At 33.1% G+C, this 20,316-nt stretch overlaps 1 protein-coding gene across 6 annotated transcripts in view; it reads left to right on the top strand.

The window, feature by feature from the left end:
* Ctbp (C-terminal binding protein) overlaps window positions 1-20,316 on the top strand; it is a 77,499-nt gene that overhangs the window by 54,689 nt on the left and 2,494 nt on the right. For 2 of the 6 annotated variants that reach the window (XM_071719992.1, XM_071719990.1), the window contains 7 exons: window positions 3,629-4,134; window positions 5,185-5,472; window positions 5,921-6,109; window positions 9,090-9,179; window positions 9,594-9,753; window positions 10,178-10,355; window positions 13,846-20,316. The exon at window positions 13,846-20,316 is cut by the window's right edge and continues 2,494 nt beyond it. In XM_071719992.1, coding sequence (XP_071576093.1) covers window positions 3,937-4,134; window positions 5,185-5,472; window positions 5,921-6,109; window positions 9,090-9,179; window positions 9,594-9,753; window positions 10,178-10,355; window positions 13,846-14,350 — 1,608 coding nt within the window. In that variant the 5' untranslated portion in view covers window positions 3,629-3,936 and the 3' untranslated portion in view covers window positions 14,351-20,316. The other 4 variants (XM_071719991.1, XM_071719993.1, XM_071719995.1 and 1 more) reach the window with 4 other exon arrangements.

Here is a 20,316-nt window from a genome sequence, read left to right as displayed (position 1 = left end):
GACAAAAATGGTTCCTAATCATCCCGTCTTTTTCTTCTTGCGGCCTGGGCGCTAAGCATGGCAGTTTACATTTCAGTGTAGTCTATAGTTATTCACCAGAGAACATATACCCTACGTTCATACATGTATCCTACGTACCATACTAAGTATGTATGATATGTACTTTGGTTTCATACATATGTGTACGTATCATACGTCACATAATCTTATTATATATGCTTTGTTTAGAACATTTTAACTACAGATACACTTTTTTTTTATAATTAAAGTTTAATTTGAAAGATAACAGTATGTGACTATATTGAAAATCGATTAGAAAATTACCAGATGCATAACCAGATTGGCCCATATAAGTGCTTTAAAATTAAATCCACACGATAAAAGCAAAAATATATTACAGCTAATGACTGAAATTACTGTATACTAAACACATATTACACTTACATTTTCAGTATTACTTCTTTTTTGTTTTTTATTTACAGACTGTATATTCAATAGGTCTGTTCTTTGTGGCTGAACTAGTGTACAGTGTACACTTGTACTTAAAATGAAATAGATATATCTATATGTAAAGTTTGACGAAAGCGGGATAAAAAGTTTTAGTGCAATCCAGTGCAGCCACAAAGAACAGGCCTGATAATAAAACTGATGAACTAATTTCGAATATAGTAAACAAATACAAAAACCGTATGGTTATACTATGTGGTTTTACTGTGGTTTAAAAAATATATTTTAATGTAACCAATAATTAAACTAATTCCTTAAAAAATCAAAAAGTGATTTGAGGTTAGGGTTAATGTCAGAGGTATCATACATAGTTTGATACGTATCCTACGTATGATAAGCAATCATACGTATGAAACTTCTGGAATGCGTATCAAATCCAACCCTGTAGTTGACTGAGCATCAATGACTGATAGCTTTCTGTACATTTCCTAGTGTAACAATAATAGGAATAATAATGTATAATATAGTAATATTACGTGATACAATATTATGATAGCAGTAATAATATATATTATGATAATATATTACATAAAGTAGCAAAATTGTAGTAATTGTATTATATTAATATTAGTATAGCATGCATTAGTATGTTGCGTATTGTATAAAAAGATCAATATCAATAATAAAAACATGAAAGTATCTTTCATCAAAATGATCGATTTCCAATCACTGCCTTGATAACACTCGTGTCGATGGCTGGCGGCGCACATGGCCATGATGATTGAAAAACCTATGGTACACTCCCTTGCTGTTCGTTTGCACTTGTCTTACTTGAATATACATATTTCGATAATCAACGTCAAGAAAAAAAAATCAGATGACGAAACGCACAAGAAGTGAAACTATTGTGAGCGTAACATTATGATGATTAGTTTTCAATCGTCGCTGCCATCGCTCAAAGAGGATGAGAGTGGTCCTGTCCGCGTTTTGACTGTTAAGTACTGAATCCTGTAGGTAATGTGCACGATTTTGTGGTTCTCTTCCGTACTATTACTACGTTTACGCGAGCGTTACTTCTGTAGTAACTTACGATAATTCCTTCGCGTAAACGGGATTTTCCTTCGCGTAAACAGGATTTTGTAGTAACTTACGATAATTTACTCGTTTACGCGGAGTAAATTATCGTAAGTTACTACAAAATCCTGTAACGCTCGCGTAAACGTAGTATATGTCCACGAGTTTTTGATTCTCTTTGAAAAAAAAAAAAAAAAAAAAAAAAAAAAAAAAATTGTGAACCTAACGGAAGAGAACCAAAAAATCGTGAACATAACACGGAAGAGAAACCACAAAATCGTGGACATAGCACGGAAGAGAACCACAAAATCGTGCACATTACCTACAAGATTCGATAACAGCCAAAACGCGGGCATGACCACTCTCAAGGTGCGATTTCACGATGACGCTCGACGCTGGATTCGAGCGTCAAATCTGGTCACGTGATTAGATTCAGCCAATCCAGTGGTTAGGTTATATTTTGCGTCCCTCTGAATCTATCACGTGACCAGATTTGACGCTCGAATCCAGCGTCGAGCGTCATCGTGAAATCGCACCTTCAACCTTCTCTCTGCCATCGCTGCTGCTGCTGCTACCGTTGTTGTTACTGCTGCTGCCGCCGCCGCCGCCGCCGCCGAAAACGGATTGGAAACAGATCTACTTGCTCCGCGCGCGCGCTTGCCCGCTCACTCACTACTCACTAACTTGAAGAAGGCGCCCTCGCTATTAACGCTACCAAAAACATCAGTCCCAGCGCCTCGAGCGAACGAGCTAGCGAGCGCCGCTGTGGCGTGCCGTGCCGTGACTGCCGTGCCGTGCCGCATCTGCGAGCGCCTCCTCCTCTCCGCGTTGGTGCTTGCGGTGCTCGGTGCCTCGGTTTTTGCCCGTTTCCATTGCGTTTTCGCGGGCCCGTTCCCGCGCCTTAAGTGCCACGCTCGCGTTTCGGCCATCGTCGCGCTCCTGCCCGAAATCGAAGTCGAGGAGGCCGGAGTCCGGATTCCGCGTCAGTCGGTCAGCCAGCGGGACGCGCTATTGGCACTGCGCAGGTTAAGCCGGCGCGTTTCAAGGTAACCTAAAAAGTCGCGAAGCGGCGGTGGCGGCTACCAACTCGAGCACGCCGCTCGAGCAAAAGTGACGCTTTCTTTGTAGCCTCGTGTGTTTTTGGGGACGTGTTCGAGTGCGTTCGCGAATAGATCGTATTTGCGTTCGGTTAAAGTAGTCATAGGAACGTCGATGTGAGATCGCGGATATGCGAGGCAATGTGAGGTAACGTCTTACATCGTTTCGATGGACGCTATGGCCGAGTCTAATCTATTTCCACGCGAATGACATTGCCAGTGTTTGTCTGTGCGGTGGCATCCAATTCTGCTTTCGCTATGTGGCTTTCTCCGTGAACAAGTTGATTGCAAATGTGACGAAATTCTATAGTTTGCTTTAAACTAATATATTTGCAAAGAAACCACTTGATATCGTATATAAAGTATTATGTAGTAACGTAATGTAATTGGGATCTGTGTGTGCCTGTATAAGACGCACAAATGTCATTTGCAATAAAATACAAAAAAAATCTGATGAATTATTAATAAGCATCACGATATTACAGTATTTCGGAGGAAATGTAGAGATATACTTGATACACAATTTTTATTTAGTTGAACATCACGTAACAAATTGTAAAAAAGTAGTTATATAATTAATTAAAAAAGACTATTATTATTTGTATAAAGAGCCAGTGATTATCAATGTAATAACATAATCTTATAATTATATATAAATACATAAATATGTATATCCTGAAGCACAATATAGAGATCATAACAATAAAACTGTTACTATAATTAAGAGTTATACAAGTAAGAGAAGGAAAAAGATTTAAATGAAGAAATTTTTTAAGTGCTAATACGATAGACAAAAGCTCAGTCAAACAACCAAGTTGTTTACTTGATCATAGAACTGTTTACATATAGATAGTGCTTATAAATTATAAAAAGTCCATTATAATCAACTTACAACTTTATAAACATGTATTTGAGATACATAATTCTGATAACAAAAGAAATATTTTGTTTAACATACCTATTTTCTGTTTTTTCCTTAATTAATGGTATTTTTTTCTGATAAATTTTAGGAGACGGTGTTCATCGAGTCGTGATGCATTGGAGATTCAGCGGTTTTTGCCCAAAGACCGACCAGAAGTTAGTGTTGCAAAAGCAGTTTGTGTGACAAAGCCTAAAAAACAACGAGAGTGCTAAAACGTTATACTAGTTGGACTAGAAGAGGCATCTCCGCTGCGAGTGTCTTGTCAAGATAGATTCTGTCGTCTTCTACTGTTTGTTGGAGCAGAAGGGGAAGGGAAGCGGTCGTAATTTCTCTTTCTAGTGACACTGAGAGCGCACAGTGAAAACAATAAAAATAGGGGGGGCGGTCTGCTGACCGATGGACAAACGGAAGATGATGCCCAAACGCCCTCGTATGGAGAATTTGAGAGGTCCGATTGCCAACGGACCGATCCAAACGCGGCCACTGGTTGCACTTCTCGATGGCCGTGATTGTTCTATCGAAATGCCCATCCTCAAAGACGTCGCAACTGTTGCCTTTTGCGATGCACAGTCCACTTCAGAAATACATGAAAAGGTAATTAAAATACATTACAATTATAATAAAATAAAATTATTAGAAAAGTATGATAAAGAGTATTAGAGAATCTATAGTAAGGAATTATTAGAATTAAAATATCTTTATTAAAATGTTAAATATCAAGATATCAAAATATTAGGGTAAAACATAAAATGCCATAGATAATAAAACTTAAGTTGAATTGTTTTAAAAGAATCTTTTGTTGTTTATGATATATTGATACAAGAACATTTTTGTAGAGTAATTAAATTTTAATAATTTCTAAAATATTTCATGCCTTATATTGATATTCCATATTTTTCCTTTTTTTTTTTACTTTGTCTCTGATTTAAAATACACATTTATGCACGTACTTGATGTAATGTGTAAAAGAGTGATGATTTGATAAATAATATACTAGTTCTCTCTTGTTGAAGTAAATCTGTTTCGATGTATAAAACATCTTCATATCATATTTAAGAATGTTTCACTCTTTATTTTAAATACTTGTCAATCTAATGAATGAAATAGTGTATATAACTTTAAAATTAGATAAAAAATTCCATAAAGTGCACAACTTGTTCCAACAATAGTGCACTTTCTTTATATCCTACGTTTATATTCTTCGTTACTTTTTTTCGAGTACCTCATTATTTTTTTAAATCATTTTAATTGCAAAAAATATTTACATGTAAATTTTTCTATTTATTTTATATTTGAACATTTTTTATTTAGTATTTTACAGTTATTAAAATACTTTTAATAACTAAAAGTATTAATTTTATTCATGTCTGGTCATATCTACTTGATTATATTTAAAATTTATATTTAATATTTTTATTTAATATTTTTAATATTATATTTAGTAAGTTTTAGAAAACTGTAATTTAGTAAATTTTATTTAGTGTCTAATACTTTCCGTATTGTTATTTTCCACAGTATAATATATTTAGTATATTGACATACATTTGATATCTGATACGTAATATTTTATTTTCTGAAATTTATTTTATGCAACTGTGAAAAAAAAATGCTGTATTTGGAAATAAATGTAATGTGTATTCACAGGTATTAAATGAAGCAGTGGGTGCATTGATGTGGCACACAATAATTCTGACGAAAGAGGATTTGGAAAAGTTTAAAACACTTCGAATCATTGTTCGGATCGGTTCCGGTGTAGATAACATCGACGTCAAGGCAGCTGGCGAGCTTGGCATTGCGGTGTGTAATGTGCCTGGCTATGGAGTTGAAGAAGTGGCTGACACTACCCTTTGTCTCATCTTAAATCTTTATCGGCGCACTTATTGGCTTGCCAATATGGTGCGCGAAGGCAAGAAGTTCACAGGACCAGAACAGGTAAATCTTTATTTCCAAGAGTATTATGTTATATATTAAAAATTAATAATAAGATAATAAATTAATAAAATATTAGAAAACTATAATATTAAGGTAATATTGAAATTACTTATTATTCTATTAAAATTGTATTATTGCTATCATAAATTGTATTGTTATGTTGTAATAGATTTATATTATTTATAGTATATAAAGTATAAATTATATTTACATTTGTTTTATATAAGAATGTTATATTGTTGATTTATTACATTGTATTATTACGATTACTTATTATATTAGAGATATTATATATACTACTAGGTGTACTATTAAGCTATAAGCATACTGCAATTATTAGATCTGGATTATATCGTTGCTTGAAATATAATATTGCTTAAAATGGCTTGACAATTTTCTGTATGACATTGAATTTTTTCGCGCATTTTGTTTGGCGCGTGTATTTTAGGTGAGAGAAGCGGCGACTGGCTGCGCAAGGATACGGGGCGACACATTGGGTATTGTTGGCCTCGGTAGGATTGGTTCTGCAGTTGCGCTGCGTGCCAAAGCTTTTGGCTTTACCGTCATCTTCTATGATCCTTATCTACCGGATGGTATCGAAAAATCACTAGGTCTCACCAGGGTTTACACATTACAGGTTTGTCTCTCTGCTTATATTTATTACAAAGCCATATGTGTTAGTTTTAGGCACTACTGCTATTTCATCCATTTGAAAGTCTAAACGTCTTGACATAATATTGTAAGGATTTATTAAAGGATTTATTTGTGCGCATTGCGTATGTTCTGTGTATTTTATATTTATGGTCTATAATTAAGTCTATTATTAAGAAAATTAATTTATTATTAAGAAAATTAACATGAACAATTTCGTAACTTGCCAGTGATGATTAACGAATATATTTCAATTGTATCGACTTAACTGGCTAATATTCAGTACAAAATTACGACGTTTCAGCCCTTGGTTTGGGCTTTTTAAGTGTAAACTAAATCATCTGTAAGAATCGTTGTTGAAATCACAAGACATTCGTAATGTATGAAATTATTCCAGAAAGATCATAAAAGATCGTGATTTTGTACTGAATATTTGTCAGTTAAGTTGATACAATTGAAATATATAAGAAAATTAACATTACGTTCATTTAAAAATACAACGTTCTGGAAATTTTACAAATAGGATATTACGACAAATTATAGGTTTCTTAATAAAGCATGAATTTCTTGAGTATTTAAACAATGATTAGTAATTATTCAATTGATTTGGATATTATTCAAATATTGATTTTAGATGTTATATGTGCAAATATAAAAACATTTTTTAATACAACGTTTTAAACTATATTATAAATTTTGTCAGATATACAGGATGTTTCTTAAATATTGTCCAATATTTTAAGAGTTGGTTTTTGAAGAGATTTTAGGGGAACTGTGCCTAATATCGCCCTTGTTCCTAATTCCGCATCCTACGATATTGAGACTGTTACGTGTTACATTCTGTCAGTGAGCAGCGGACGCTGTTGAACAACCGCTGCTTTAGACGATCTTTTGTTTTATTTCAGTCAGAACTGTGATATAAAAAGTAGCGTGACAGTTCATAGTTTTAACGAGATTTCGAAATTTCACAAGAGGTGTCTTACGTTATTAAGGGGTAACACCACTCTAGAGGCCCGAAAAATAGAAGAATTTTTTTGTGGTTAAAAAAAGAAGTAAATCAAAAATCTATTTAAAGGACCTTATTGTACATGTCTTATGTATGTATGTACATGTACATGTATGAAGTGTATGAAACAATTTTTTATTTTTTAAATGGCGGCGCTGGAGCCTTGTAAATGTAAGTGTTTTATGGCGGGAAGTGCTCCGGGGCTTGCAGCATAAGTGCCGCAAATGTTGACATGGAACAAAGAACCAAAATTTTTCATAATCTGCATGATAATAGCTAGAGAAATACGTAGGGGATTTTTTAAATATTGTTTTTCATAGAAATGGCAAGCATTTGAAAAAAAAAGTTTGAAAGTTTCAATTAACTTTTTTTCACATGCTTGCCATTTCTATGAAAAACAATATTTTAAAAATTCCTTACGTATTTCTCTAGCTATTATCATGCAGATTATGAAAAATTTTGGTTTTTTGTTCCAGGTTAAAATTTGCAGCACTTATGCTGCAAGTCCCGGAGCATTTTCCGCTATAAAACGCTTACGTTTACAAGGCTCCAGCGCCGCCATTTAAAAAATAAAAAATTGTTTTACATTGTTACACTTTAAGACATGTACAATAAAGTCCTTTAAATAGATTTTTGATTTACTTCTTTTTTTAACCACAAAAAATTCTTCTATTTTTGGGCCTCTAGAGTGGTGTTACTCCTTAACCCCTTCGTTGGCATTGACGCAATAGTGCGTCAAATTAATCGGTGCCCTGTGTGGCATTGACGCAATAGTGCGTCAATCTTTTTTTTCCTATTTAACTTGCTCAGATTTGGCATTCAAGTCTTACACGGGGGTTTTTGGGGTCGCTGATTACGAATCTGAATTCAAAATTTGCAAATTCAAAATGGCGAATGAAAATGCAAAAAATTACTTGATTGGGATGAAATTTGCCACTCGGGGGTTTTTGGGGTCGCTGAGTGCGAAGCTGAACTTAAAATGAAGGAATTCAAAATGGCGAATCCAATAACATGGAGCGAAATACAAACTCAAATCAAGCCGTTTTTTGTATTTTCGTCCGCCATATTGGATCCGCCATTTTGAATTTTCGAATTTTAAGTTGAGATTCGTAATCAGCGCCCTCAAAAACCCCAGGGTACAAATTTTCAGGATAAAAAAATTTTCCTGTCATTTTGAGCACTTTTTGTCGAATTCTCTCTGCCAACGAAGGGGTTAATACAGCAAAAAAGATATGTACTAAGAACGAATTTCTGCCATGAAAACATGTGATATTGTATCTAATTTTATTCCTAAGTTAGAGATATTCGTTGTTAACCATTATTGTGCTTTAATCAGTTATGTTTCTTCCTTGCGGTATTCCTAATTCCGCTTTCTAGGAATGTTTATTATACCGCCCATTTTTCCTAACTGGTCTTCTTCTAGAATACCTCTGAAGCTCCCTCAGCCTCCTGTCCAATGAGTAACAAGATCTTTTTCCAAAAGTAAATCGGCCAGGCGAGATGCTGACCACATCACTCAAGTGAAAGAAACTTTAATAATAAAACAAACTTTAACACGAGTATACTGAAATTATAAAAATCTGCAAGAAAAATTTGATTCTGTCCATTGGCTTATGAGATCGGAGCAATAACATACTATGTAAACCCCATTTCTATGCTATTAACGTTTTATAAAACGGCAACTATAAATAAAAAAGGAAGATAACCGTGTTTATTTACTAGTTCGAGTTCGAAAAAGAAATCTCTTTTCGTTTAGGAGCTATGAAGAAAAGAAACGATAATTTTATTGAATTTTTTACAATCTATATTTCCAAAACGAGGTCTTTGAAAATTATATGTTTGTATATTGGACAGTACTTAAGAAACATTTGGTATACAATATCATAAAAATTTCTCAGTCATAAAATTCTTGATAACTATTAATTTATTTTCTAACTGATTATTTTTTATTATGTTTCAGGATTTGCTGTTCCAATCAGATTGTGTATCTCTGCATTGTACCTTGAATGAACACAATCATCATTTAATAAATGAATATACTATTAAACAGGTATATTAAAAATTATGAGACATACAAATTTTATTTAATATATAGTATAGGGATGTTATTGATACAATTTAAGTGTAGTTTTTAATTTTGATTCTACAAAAAAATCAATGATTACAAATGAGATCCAGACTGTTTTTAGATGGTTATCTCTTATTTATTTATTTTACTATTGAGGTGCATAAGTATACCTATAGAAATATAATGCATTCTAATTTTCTGTACTATAATTTTATTAAACAATCGCGATATATATATCGTATAAAATTAATTTTATTTTATTAAAATTATAATAAAAGGTTAAACATATGATTATATAATTACAATGTTTTAACGTTGCGATTTTAATAATACAAGGTAACACAATAATGTAATTTCTATGTTATATTACAAGAAAAAATCGCATGTTTGTTTCAGATGAGACCAGGAGCATTTTTAGTCAATACAGCACGAGGTGGTTTGGTGGATGACGACGCGCTGGCCGCGGCGCTTAAACAGGGTAGAATTCGCGCGGCAGCGCTAGACGTCCATGAAAATGAACCGTACAACGTCTTTCAGGGTCAGTCTGCGAATCAGTGTGAGTCTTATCTGTCCCCGTGCCTAACCCTGTCTCGACTGACTGTCTAAAACCGTCCTGAATTCCTTCCATAATAAAACAGAAAAGATAAAACTGATGAGCTTTGTTCAAATAGAGAAACACAACAAAGATGTATATTCTATGGTGAAAATAATTTTATGAAATTTATATTAATTTTATATAATGATATACATATAACATATATGTATATATTTTATATGCACATATTTTATATAAAATATCCAAAATTGTATTCTGCATATTATGCTCTTAGTTATTTTATTTAAAAAAATTGATTAAGAAATACGATTAATTAATTTTCACTGTATTATATATATTTTTTCTGAAAAACCGTCCTATGTCGTTAAATTCAGATATATATCTGATTCTTTTGATCGTCGATTTTGCAATATATATTGTACAGGTCCATTGAAAGATGCGCCCAATCTTTTGTGCACTCCACACGCCGCCTTCTACAGCGACGCGAGCTGCACCGAATTACGCGAGATGGCGGCAAGCGAGATACGACGGGCGATCGTCGGACGCATACCCGACTGCCTACGCAACTGTGTGAACAAGGAATACTTCCTTTCCTCGACTGGGTAAGCGCCCTTCCTCAGCAGGCTTTGTTTGCCTGTCTCCCCCTGCCTCTCGAATAATAATAAAGTCTCTTACAATTTGTTGAATGAAAAGAAAAAGACGTAGACGGATATTTTTATATACGTATATATATATATATATATATATATACACATATATATGTATATATGCAGGTTATATGGTCGCAGTATATTATATTTACATGATATTTACATTCCTCTCTCTTCTTTTTTCTTTGATTGCAAACCACCGGGGGAAAAGGGATACAGTGTCTGTCACGAAATTGATCAAATTCATGAAAAAAATTGTCTATAAATATGTATTATATATTTTAGAAATATGTTATTTGTATCTTTCTGAGATACCGTAAGCTTGAATGTACTAAGAATGTATCATTTGTATTTTTTCTGATAACGCGAGCTACAAAAATTTGTTTTTATACATATGCCTGCTCTCTTCTCCCTCCTTCTTATTGTATTAAGGCTCCTGGCCCCTTGCTACAACGCTGTTTTGAGTTATGATGTTAAAAAAAAATGATATGAATTTCTTTCCTTGCACATTGTACAGCATGCTACATGACGTACTGTACAAACTGAAGGAGCATGTTTCTGATGTTAATTTAAATAGAAAATGTCCTATAAACATGGATCCAGTTCAGAACGATTATTCATTTATAATTATATCTTGCTCGGCCGAAATCACTGGATTTCATACCTTTATACTTTTATCATTAGTGGGGCCATAAAAAATTTAGTATAGAAAGATTAATATTCAAGCTGAATTAATACATCGTATTAATGACACGTATGAAGAAATAAGCAACGATCGTGATATTCTTCATACGGCTATTCCATTTAAATCGCACCATATTGTACATTAATACCGAACAATGTCAATTTGAACAATTTATGCGAGTTTTATGTTTTTCTTTTTCATTTTCCATTTTTAATAAAAAAAAATGTTTTTAAAAAATTGAGCCATTATTTATAAACTTTAAACACTTATAGATGGATAACCGTTTCGAATTGGAGACCCACGTTTATAGAACATTTTCTATTTTAATTTATATATTATCAGAAATATGTTCTTTTAATTTGTATAGTATGTCATGTAACACCTTGTATATCAAAATAAATTAGTTTTTTTCTTTATTTTGCAATCAATATAAACAATTATAAATTTCAATTGATTATTATAAAGTTTATTTTTACTGAAGATATGGGATATAGATATTCTTCGAAATTGATAGAGAATTAAAAAAAGTTTTTACAAATTTTTACTGTATTCTATCAATTTATGTTCTCGAATACAAATGGTGACATGCAACAAAAACTAATTTATTTTGATTAGTGTGTTTGTATGCATGCGCGCGTGCATATATGATGAGTGTGCAAGTGTGTGAATCGGATGAATGTATGTGAGCGTGTTTGTGGATTAATGAATGGGTGTGCGTAAGCATATGTGTGGATCCATATATAAGTGTATGGTTGCGCGTGTGTGTAAATCGGAGGTGTGTGCGTGCGTGCATGCGTGCGTATAGATCAATGATGAATGAATTTGGATATGTATAGATGTGCGCGCGCGTATGCATTTTGTAAAGGAAAAAGGTTCGTACAAGTTGTTGTTTCTAATCGTCATAATATTCCTAAATCTTAATATATATACACGCTTCATGAAGAATTAAAATTCAAGTTACGTATGTAAAATTCAAGTTACATATGTAACGTTAATCATAAAATTTGATATATTGGGTTAACAACGTCATAATACCTTAAGATCGATCGAAGAGAGCGAGAATTTTTGTATTTAAATTGTATTTAATATTTTACAAATTATTAATATTATTGTATTAAACGTTATTGCATTTAAATATATACAATTTTGAAAAAAATAAAATTAATTAACTTAAAAATCAGAATTGAAAATTTTAGTATGTTTGAAAATTTATATTTAAATAAGCGCGATTACTTTGACTTACTTTTATGACTGTCTTTATTGTGTTTATAAAAAATATAATTTTAAATTATCTTAAATCTGCATTGAAGAAAATTGGGATTATGATTTAACCCTCTATAACACCATGTAACTTTGAAGTCACATACGTATATATCTGTATTATTCCATTTCTTTGCCATAACAGCGTAGCATCTTATTCCAAGTTGCAAACAGTTGTTTTATAATAAAAAGTTTTATTAATTAATTGTTAGTTTTATTAAAAAATTAATGTTTGCTAGTTTCACGTTGTATAATCTTGTTTAGGCACGAAAAAAATAAAGAAAATTATAATGATTATAAAATTATGAAAAACTTGTAAGCACATAATATTTGTTAAAAAATATGAAAGGATTTAAAACGATCTAAAAATCAACTTTATTTTTTCAAAGTTTTTTTTTTCTAAAAAAAATTGTGTTTTTCCAAAATTATGTTTTAAATCTGATCAAAGTTTATATAAAATAGTCTAAAGCCTTGTGTCCACGATACTAGAAATTGTTCCGAGATCTCGGACGGAGAACAAATTGATCAATGCGATTGGTTAATTCTTTCTTTTCTCCGTCCGAGATCTCGGAGTGATTTCTAGCATCGTGGACACAAAGCTTAATAGATATAATAATACAGATATGTGATTTGAAAGTTATATGACGTTATAAAGGGTTAAATCATAATTCCAATGCAGATTTTTCTTCAATGCAGATTTAAGATAGATAATTTAAAATTGTATTATTATTATTTTTTTATGTAAACATGACAAAGACAGAAATTTAGAAAAATGGAAAAAATTTAAGAAAAATAATAAAGTAGAGAAACTTTTTGCTGTAGAATATAGAAAAATAAAAGATTAATTTTAAAATAAGAATTGTAAAAATAAATTTAAAAAAAATAAGTTTTCGAAATGTACAGGAGGATAATCCAAGATGGCGATAATAAGAAGAAAGAGCCAGGAGCCTTAAATAAAACTATAATGGCAAATAGCATTCTTAAAATAGCATTGGATCAATTTCGTGATGAGTAACACTGTATCTCTGGTAATTTTTGCAGAAACGGCTTTTCGAGCAGATGTTAACTTCTCTTCTCTTCCGAGTGAAAGTCCGAAAGCGATCGTGAAAGTCGAGCGTGACAAAATCTGTCGATGCGTGTGTGTATAGAGTGTAAAGACTAAGCGCTTAGACGAGACTTATATAGAAAATGAACGAAAGAAAGAGAGACAAAGAAAAAGATGATTCCGTTCTTGGGAATCTTGATGACCTGTGTGTGTGTTCTCACGTTCCTGTTTCTCGTTGGCGAGGAACGATTGCTACTCTACCTAGAGCACACCTAGAACGCCACCTAGAGCGTAACGAAATCACACACAGAGTCACAGAAAAAGAAAATTGGAAGCTACTCTACACACTACAATAAAAGCTACTCTACTACATAAGTACTGAAAAAAAAGTGGCGCGCGAAATTTTCAAGGTCTCGCCCATGATGTTGTTTTTCGCTTTCTCTTTTCTTCAGCAGTTATCCCGAGGGCATCAACGGCGGATACTATGCTGGGGCGCTGCCGGTACAACAGACGGCGCATTCGACGACTCCTCACGATACTGCGCCCCCACCCCCGGTTCCCGGTGCCGGCGGTGGGCACTCCGTCGTCGGCGGCGGTGGCGGTGGTGGCGGTGGCGGAGGTGGCGGCGGCGGGTCCGGCGGTGGTGGGGGCGGGATCGGCGGGCCCAACTCCTCGTCCTCGTCCGCCGTAACGGTGGCGGGGGCCGCGGGCGGCGGGGCCGGCGGCGCGGGAGGTACGGGCGGCGGGCCCGCAGGACCGCAGGGCCCCCCTGCCGCGGTCGGCGGCGGCGGACCCCCGTCCGCCGCGGGCGTGGTGGGTGTAGCCGCCGCCGGCGGGCCTGGCGGCGGCGGTCCCGCGGCCGGGGCCCCCCCCACCGCCGGACTGCCCGGTCTACCACACAGCATAGTGAGCGAGCCCGACCCCCGGCCGAGCCCGCCCGCCCCGAGCCCCCGTTGACCTTGAATAATATAACAACCCTCTGATAACGCGAATGAACCACCTAGCTCCCTTTCCCAACCACCCCCCAACGCCCCAGTCCCCCCAGTTATACACTTGACTTGAGCTGCTACGCGACTACCACATCAGCACTACTACATCAGCACCCCTAATTTTCTCTCCTATATGATTTGATTGAATCATTTTATCAATCAACTGGAAGTAATTGCTATTATTACTTCTGAAGCTGGGAATATTAAGGATGATGATGGCGAAAAACGGCCGATACGACTGCCCCGTAAAATCTGTCCGCTCCGCTGCTTCCGAGAAATTTTAGAGGGAGTTTGTGCTTGAGAGAGATTGAGAAAGATAGATACGTAAAGAAGGAGAGTAAGGGTGAATGGAAGAAATGCCGAATTCGATTGAATACACATTAGTTGATACGTGCTCTGGTGTACACTAAAGACTTATACACAAAATGTACGATATAAAGGTACGTACATGAACTTGCATAAAGACTTAGATGCAGATGATTTATGTAAATTTTTTGTGTAAATTTAGATAAATTTATACATAAATTGGCTTAAAGGCATAGCTACTTAGATATTATACGTAGCGCATAATTTAGTCAGATTGGGCAAGAAAGATACACTTGGCATAAATTATCACATTGTTTAATTGAATAAATAATATGATATTGAAATAATTTAGTAAAAATCTCTTATTATATCGACATTTTATTAACAAGTCGATTAATAATTACATTTTCTAAATTATTTTCATTATATCCATATTACAATCGTATCAATTCTTTTAACTGTTGCATGCAAAGGAACTTTTTTGAAATTACTGACTTGCGCGCAACAAAATAGAAATACATTGCACATAATTACGATATATTTCTTTGTCTTACCTTGATATTAATTGGCATAAAATAATAACAAGATGAAAGACTTACTTGTTTTCAGAAAAATAAAAATAAAGATCGTAATGTCCGCAAATATTCATTACATTTATAGCAAACAGTGATTATTACACTTAAAATATTGTATCGCATATACATCTGGTGCACTTGCCGGCTCTGCTGTGCATATTCTTATTTAGATAAAATAATATCATTAATTCAAAAATCATAAAAACGAGGAGTCATACCCTATTGAAATTGAACATAAATTTAAATATTTCTGTAGTAATTAATGTTATCTCAAACAATATTTTTACTCGTCTCGAAAAGTCTCATTATTAAGGGCCGGTTGTTCCAACCTGTTGGTAAGCTATAAACAAAGACATATATGATTTAACTATTAGGTAGTTTACCAACAGTTTGAAACAACCAGCCCTAAATGACTATCTTAATAGTAGATTTTTACGAATTATTATATTGTTTATATTTAAAATTTATTTGTTTATTGTAAATTTCTCAATCCTGGCATAGCTAAAAGCATTAAGGGATAACATCACTCTAGAGGCCCGAAATAGAAAAATTTTTTGTAGTTAAAAAAAGTAAATAAAAAATCTATTTAAAGGATTTTATTGTAACATGTCTTAAAGTGTATAAAACAATTTTTTATTTTTTAAATGGCGCTGGAGCCTTGTAAGCGTAAGCGTTTCTTTGCGGGAGCTGCTCCGGGGCTTGCAGCATAAGTGCCGCAAATGTTGACCTGGAACAAAGAACCAAAATTTTTCATAATTTGCATGATAATAGCTAGAAAAATAGGGGATTTTTTAAATATTGTTTTTCATAGAAATGGCAAGCATTTGAAAAAAAAAAGTTTGAAAGTTTCAATTAACTTTTTTTTACATGCTTGCCATTTCTATGAAAAACAATATTTAAAAAATCCCTTACATATTTCTCTAGCTATTATCATGCAGATTATGAAAAATTTTGGTTTTTTATTCCAGGTCAAAATTTGCGGCACTTATGCTGCAAGCCCCGGAGCACTTCCCGCCATAAAACACTTACGCTTACAAGGCTCGCCGCCATTTAAAAAATAAAAAATTGTTTCATACACTTTGTACAATGAAGTCTTTTAAATAGATTTTTGATTTACTTTCTTTTTTAACCACAAAAAATTATTTTATTTTTGGGCCTCTAGAGTGGTGTTATCCCTTAATGTTTATTTCTCAAAGCGTTTTAATTAAAAAATGTGGAAATATATATTGCCCGTATTATCGATCAAAGCTCTTGTGTTATGTTTTTACTTAAGTAAGTTAATGTGTAATAGGCTTTATTTTGCATCAGCACGCACAGGTGCATCCAATCAAATTGGCTAGAAAGAAAGAGAGCGTGCGTGTATGTATATGTGCGCGTGCGTGCGTGCGTGCGCGTGTGTGTGTTTTGTGAGAAAGAGTCTGTATAGGTGAATAAAATCAATGCGTGAGAGAGAAAGAGAGGGAGGGAGAGAGAGAGAGAGAGAGAGAGAGAGAGAGAGAGAGAGAGAGAGAGAGAGAGAGAGAGAGAGAGAGAGAGAGAGAGAGAGAGAGAGAGAGAGAGAGAGAGAGAGAGAGAGAGAGAGAGAGAAGAAATACCGCATGCGAAAGAAGTACAGAGAAAAGGCAAGAAGTAGTGAGTAGAAAAGAGAGAAAGGAAAGAAGCTGCGAAAGAAAATTGTGTACTTGTGCATGTGCGTGATTTTGCGTTCGCATTTTTTGTATTTGTAGAGTCGCACGGATAAGAGAGTGCATTTTCATGTAATTTGATGTAATTTTTGTGACAAAACCAAATACAGTTGGACAGAGTATAATGATGACGGTATAATGAAAACAGTTGGTCTCTCTCGCGATCTTCCGATTCTAGTAATTTTATATGACATTTTGTTTGGTGTAGGCGCGCTCTCTTTTGCACTCTCTCCTTACGAGAAATATCTGAACTTATAATAAATGAATGAATATAATTACTTGGTAAAAATATATTATTAATTAAATAGAAAGGAGAAGAGATGTATTAAGTTTCGATGAAAATGTGTATTTGGTACAATAATAATAACAATGTAAATGTATTAGGTTGATTATAACAAAAAGAAATAAATTGTTCGTTTTTTTCTATACGAATTAAAACAATAGTAATTCTTTTTTATATAATTCTTAATAAAATAATTTTGTTCTATTAATTCTTAGTAAATAATTCTGTATAAAACTGTGAATATTACTTAAAAAATATTTTTAAAGACAAATGTTTTTTTTTAATTGAAGAATTGAGAAGAACAAATAAAACAATTCTGTCGAAACAAGAAAGAAAAGAAATGAACGAACTTTGATCAATCTAATACATCCATTATACTGTGAAAGTAATTGGTGTTTGTATAAAGTCACCGATGATTCTGTAAAGTCAGTAAAATAGTACTTGCATTATAAGCATAATGAAAATTTAAAGTTTAAAGTATACTTATATTGGTGCTTAGCAATCAATGTTTAATTTTATCATCATTAGTACATAATTTTCAAATATACTTATTGATAACCGTTTAAATTCTCAGATCATTAATGAAAATATTTAATTGTTACATAAATAACGATAATTTTGTTAAATTACAGGTGAATATATAAAAAAGACGCGAGTTTCTTATATTTATTAAAATAATCAACAAATAATTTACAAAGTTATATTTGAAATTTTATATTTTAAATGTCACGAAATCAGTAATTTTGCCACAAAATATCTTCACGCTTCTCAGATATATAGAAAAGAAAAGTCTGCAGTTAATAAAGATAAAATGTATCAGGTTGATTAAGACTTAATTTTTTTTCCTGTTTTGCCTTTATCTTCTTTTTGTTTAATGAAGAAAAGAAATGAACGAATCATGTTTAGTCAGCCTAATATATACAGGGTGTTCGGAAATTTAACCGACCAACTTTCAGAGATTGTCGGGGGCACTATAAGAATCATTTTTTTGCAAATGGACTTGGGGTCGGAAACGTGTCGTTACATCACTACTGCTTATGAGCGATGTCATGCAGGAGGGTGTCTTAGAGCAGGTGCTCGAAAGTGTCGTCTCCCATGATCTTTGCACAGACGATAGCGCCGAACCAGCGCAAACACGCTGGGATCATCCTTTATTTCACCTTGCTCAGAGTCTTTTGCTGCTGACATTCTCGACGTGGTAGTGATGTAACAACGTGTTTCCGACCCCGTGGCCCATTTGCAAAAAATAATCCTTATGGTGCACCCGACAATCTCTGAAAGTTTGTCGGTTAAATTTCCGAGCACCCTGTATAAATTATATATATATATATATATATATATATATATATATATATATAATGAATTATTGTTTTTTGAATTGTTATTTTAATCAACTAATAACAGATATAATTTAGAGGAATGAAAGGGAGGATGGTGCAAAAAAAGCGCGATTGAAACGAACAAATTAGAAAAAGAGATACTTCATGAAATTGAAAGTTCTGATACATAGATGATGATCTTTATGATTACACACAATCTTAAGAATTAATAATAATCGTAACAATTTGTAATTGAAACTATATAGGAAATTGAAAAATTTAGTGCGAATGTTGAGCAAATTAAGCAGTTCTTCCTCATTGTGACATCGAAAGAAAGGAGTTTATTGACGACTGTTGCAACAAAAACAAAGTATTGTACACGATATTATGTTTAGCCTATTTGTCATGTAGACTTTTATTATAGATGATATATGTTAATTTCACCAAAATACAATACTTTCTTCCAATTTTTAACTTAGATATTAATGAGCAATTCTCTTAATTCTGTTATTAATTCTCTTAAAATCTGGTTTATAAAGAAATATCGTATTGTCTTAATTTTCTTAAAGTCGATTCTTTTAACATTTTGTGTTATCCTTGATTGTAGATGCGTCTTATAATAATAATATTCCTATCTTTATGTTTATTTCGAATAATTGTATTATATTGAATATTTTACATTTCAATATATTTGCTTAATGAATAAAAGAAGGAAAGAAAAAAGAAAGAATTTTTCTTTACACTCTGATTATTTACCCTAATTTTGATTAAAAAGCGATAATTACGAAACATTTTGGATATTCTTATAGAGTCATACATTAGTTTGTCACACTGTATTTGGATTCGCATTTATCGTTTCCATTTCTATTTTCAAAAAATAATTTATATTAATCAATAATTCTCCATGTAATATTAAATGCAATTTTTTAAGAAACAAAATTTTTTAAGTAGATTGTATTTTTTTAAGTTAAGTATTGAGACAGAAAATGTAGCTGTTTCGTAAGATACACTTTACATGAAATTGCTACATAAATATAGAAGGATCAAGGCATTACAACAATTCCTGTATCTGCGATAAGTAATAAAAAATAAATAACATAAAGCATTAAGAAATGTATAAAAATTTTAAAAAGTAATAGGAAATATTACAATACTTGCGCAGGCATTTGTTATCAAATGGAAATGAAATTATAGATAAGAATTATAAAAGAACGAGAAAAATTTACATATTTCTTATTGATATTTGAGATGTATCCGTAATAATGATACTATCTTACTTTAAAGGACTGAAAAACAAAGGAATGAAAAACCATTTCTAGCGACTTTTACATTTTTTCCGATTTATTTAAACAATTTGTTGATAAATGCCTTAACCTCCTAAAACAATGTATTTTTATCACGACTGAAAATTATATTGTCATAATTAGTTAATTATTGATAATTGGCATAATTTCATGCAATAGAACATTTTTTATCGAAATAGAAATAATTTGTGTTTTCTGAACAAGCATATAAGAATAAGTTTTTTTATTTAATGAGTGGTTGATTTGATGTGAGCGTGATTGATAAGAAATTGCGATGAAAGTAAGAAAGTGAGAGAAAAAGAGAATGTTGAGAGGAGGGGGGGGGAGAGAGAGAGAGAGAGAGAGAGAGAGAGAGAGAGAGAGAGAGAGAGAGAGAGTGAGAGTGAGAGAGAGAGTATACAAAATGAGTTTTATTAATTAATAATTATAACACGATTATTGTGTATGAAGTAAAGCAATTGG

The sequence above is a fragment of the Temnothorax nylanderi genome, unplaced genomic scaffold (genome assembly GCF_030848795.1).
Source record: "Temnothorax nylanderi isolate EJ_2023f unplaced genomic scaffold, tnyl_v1.0 TNYL_tig0319_pilon, whole genome shotgun sequence".
Lineage (NCBI taxonomy): Eukaryota > Metazoa > Arthropoda > Insecta > Hymenoptera > Formicidae > Temnothorax > Temnothorax nylanderi.
This window is presented reverse-complemented; position numbering and strand designations above follow the sequence as displayed.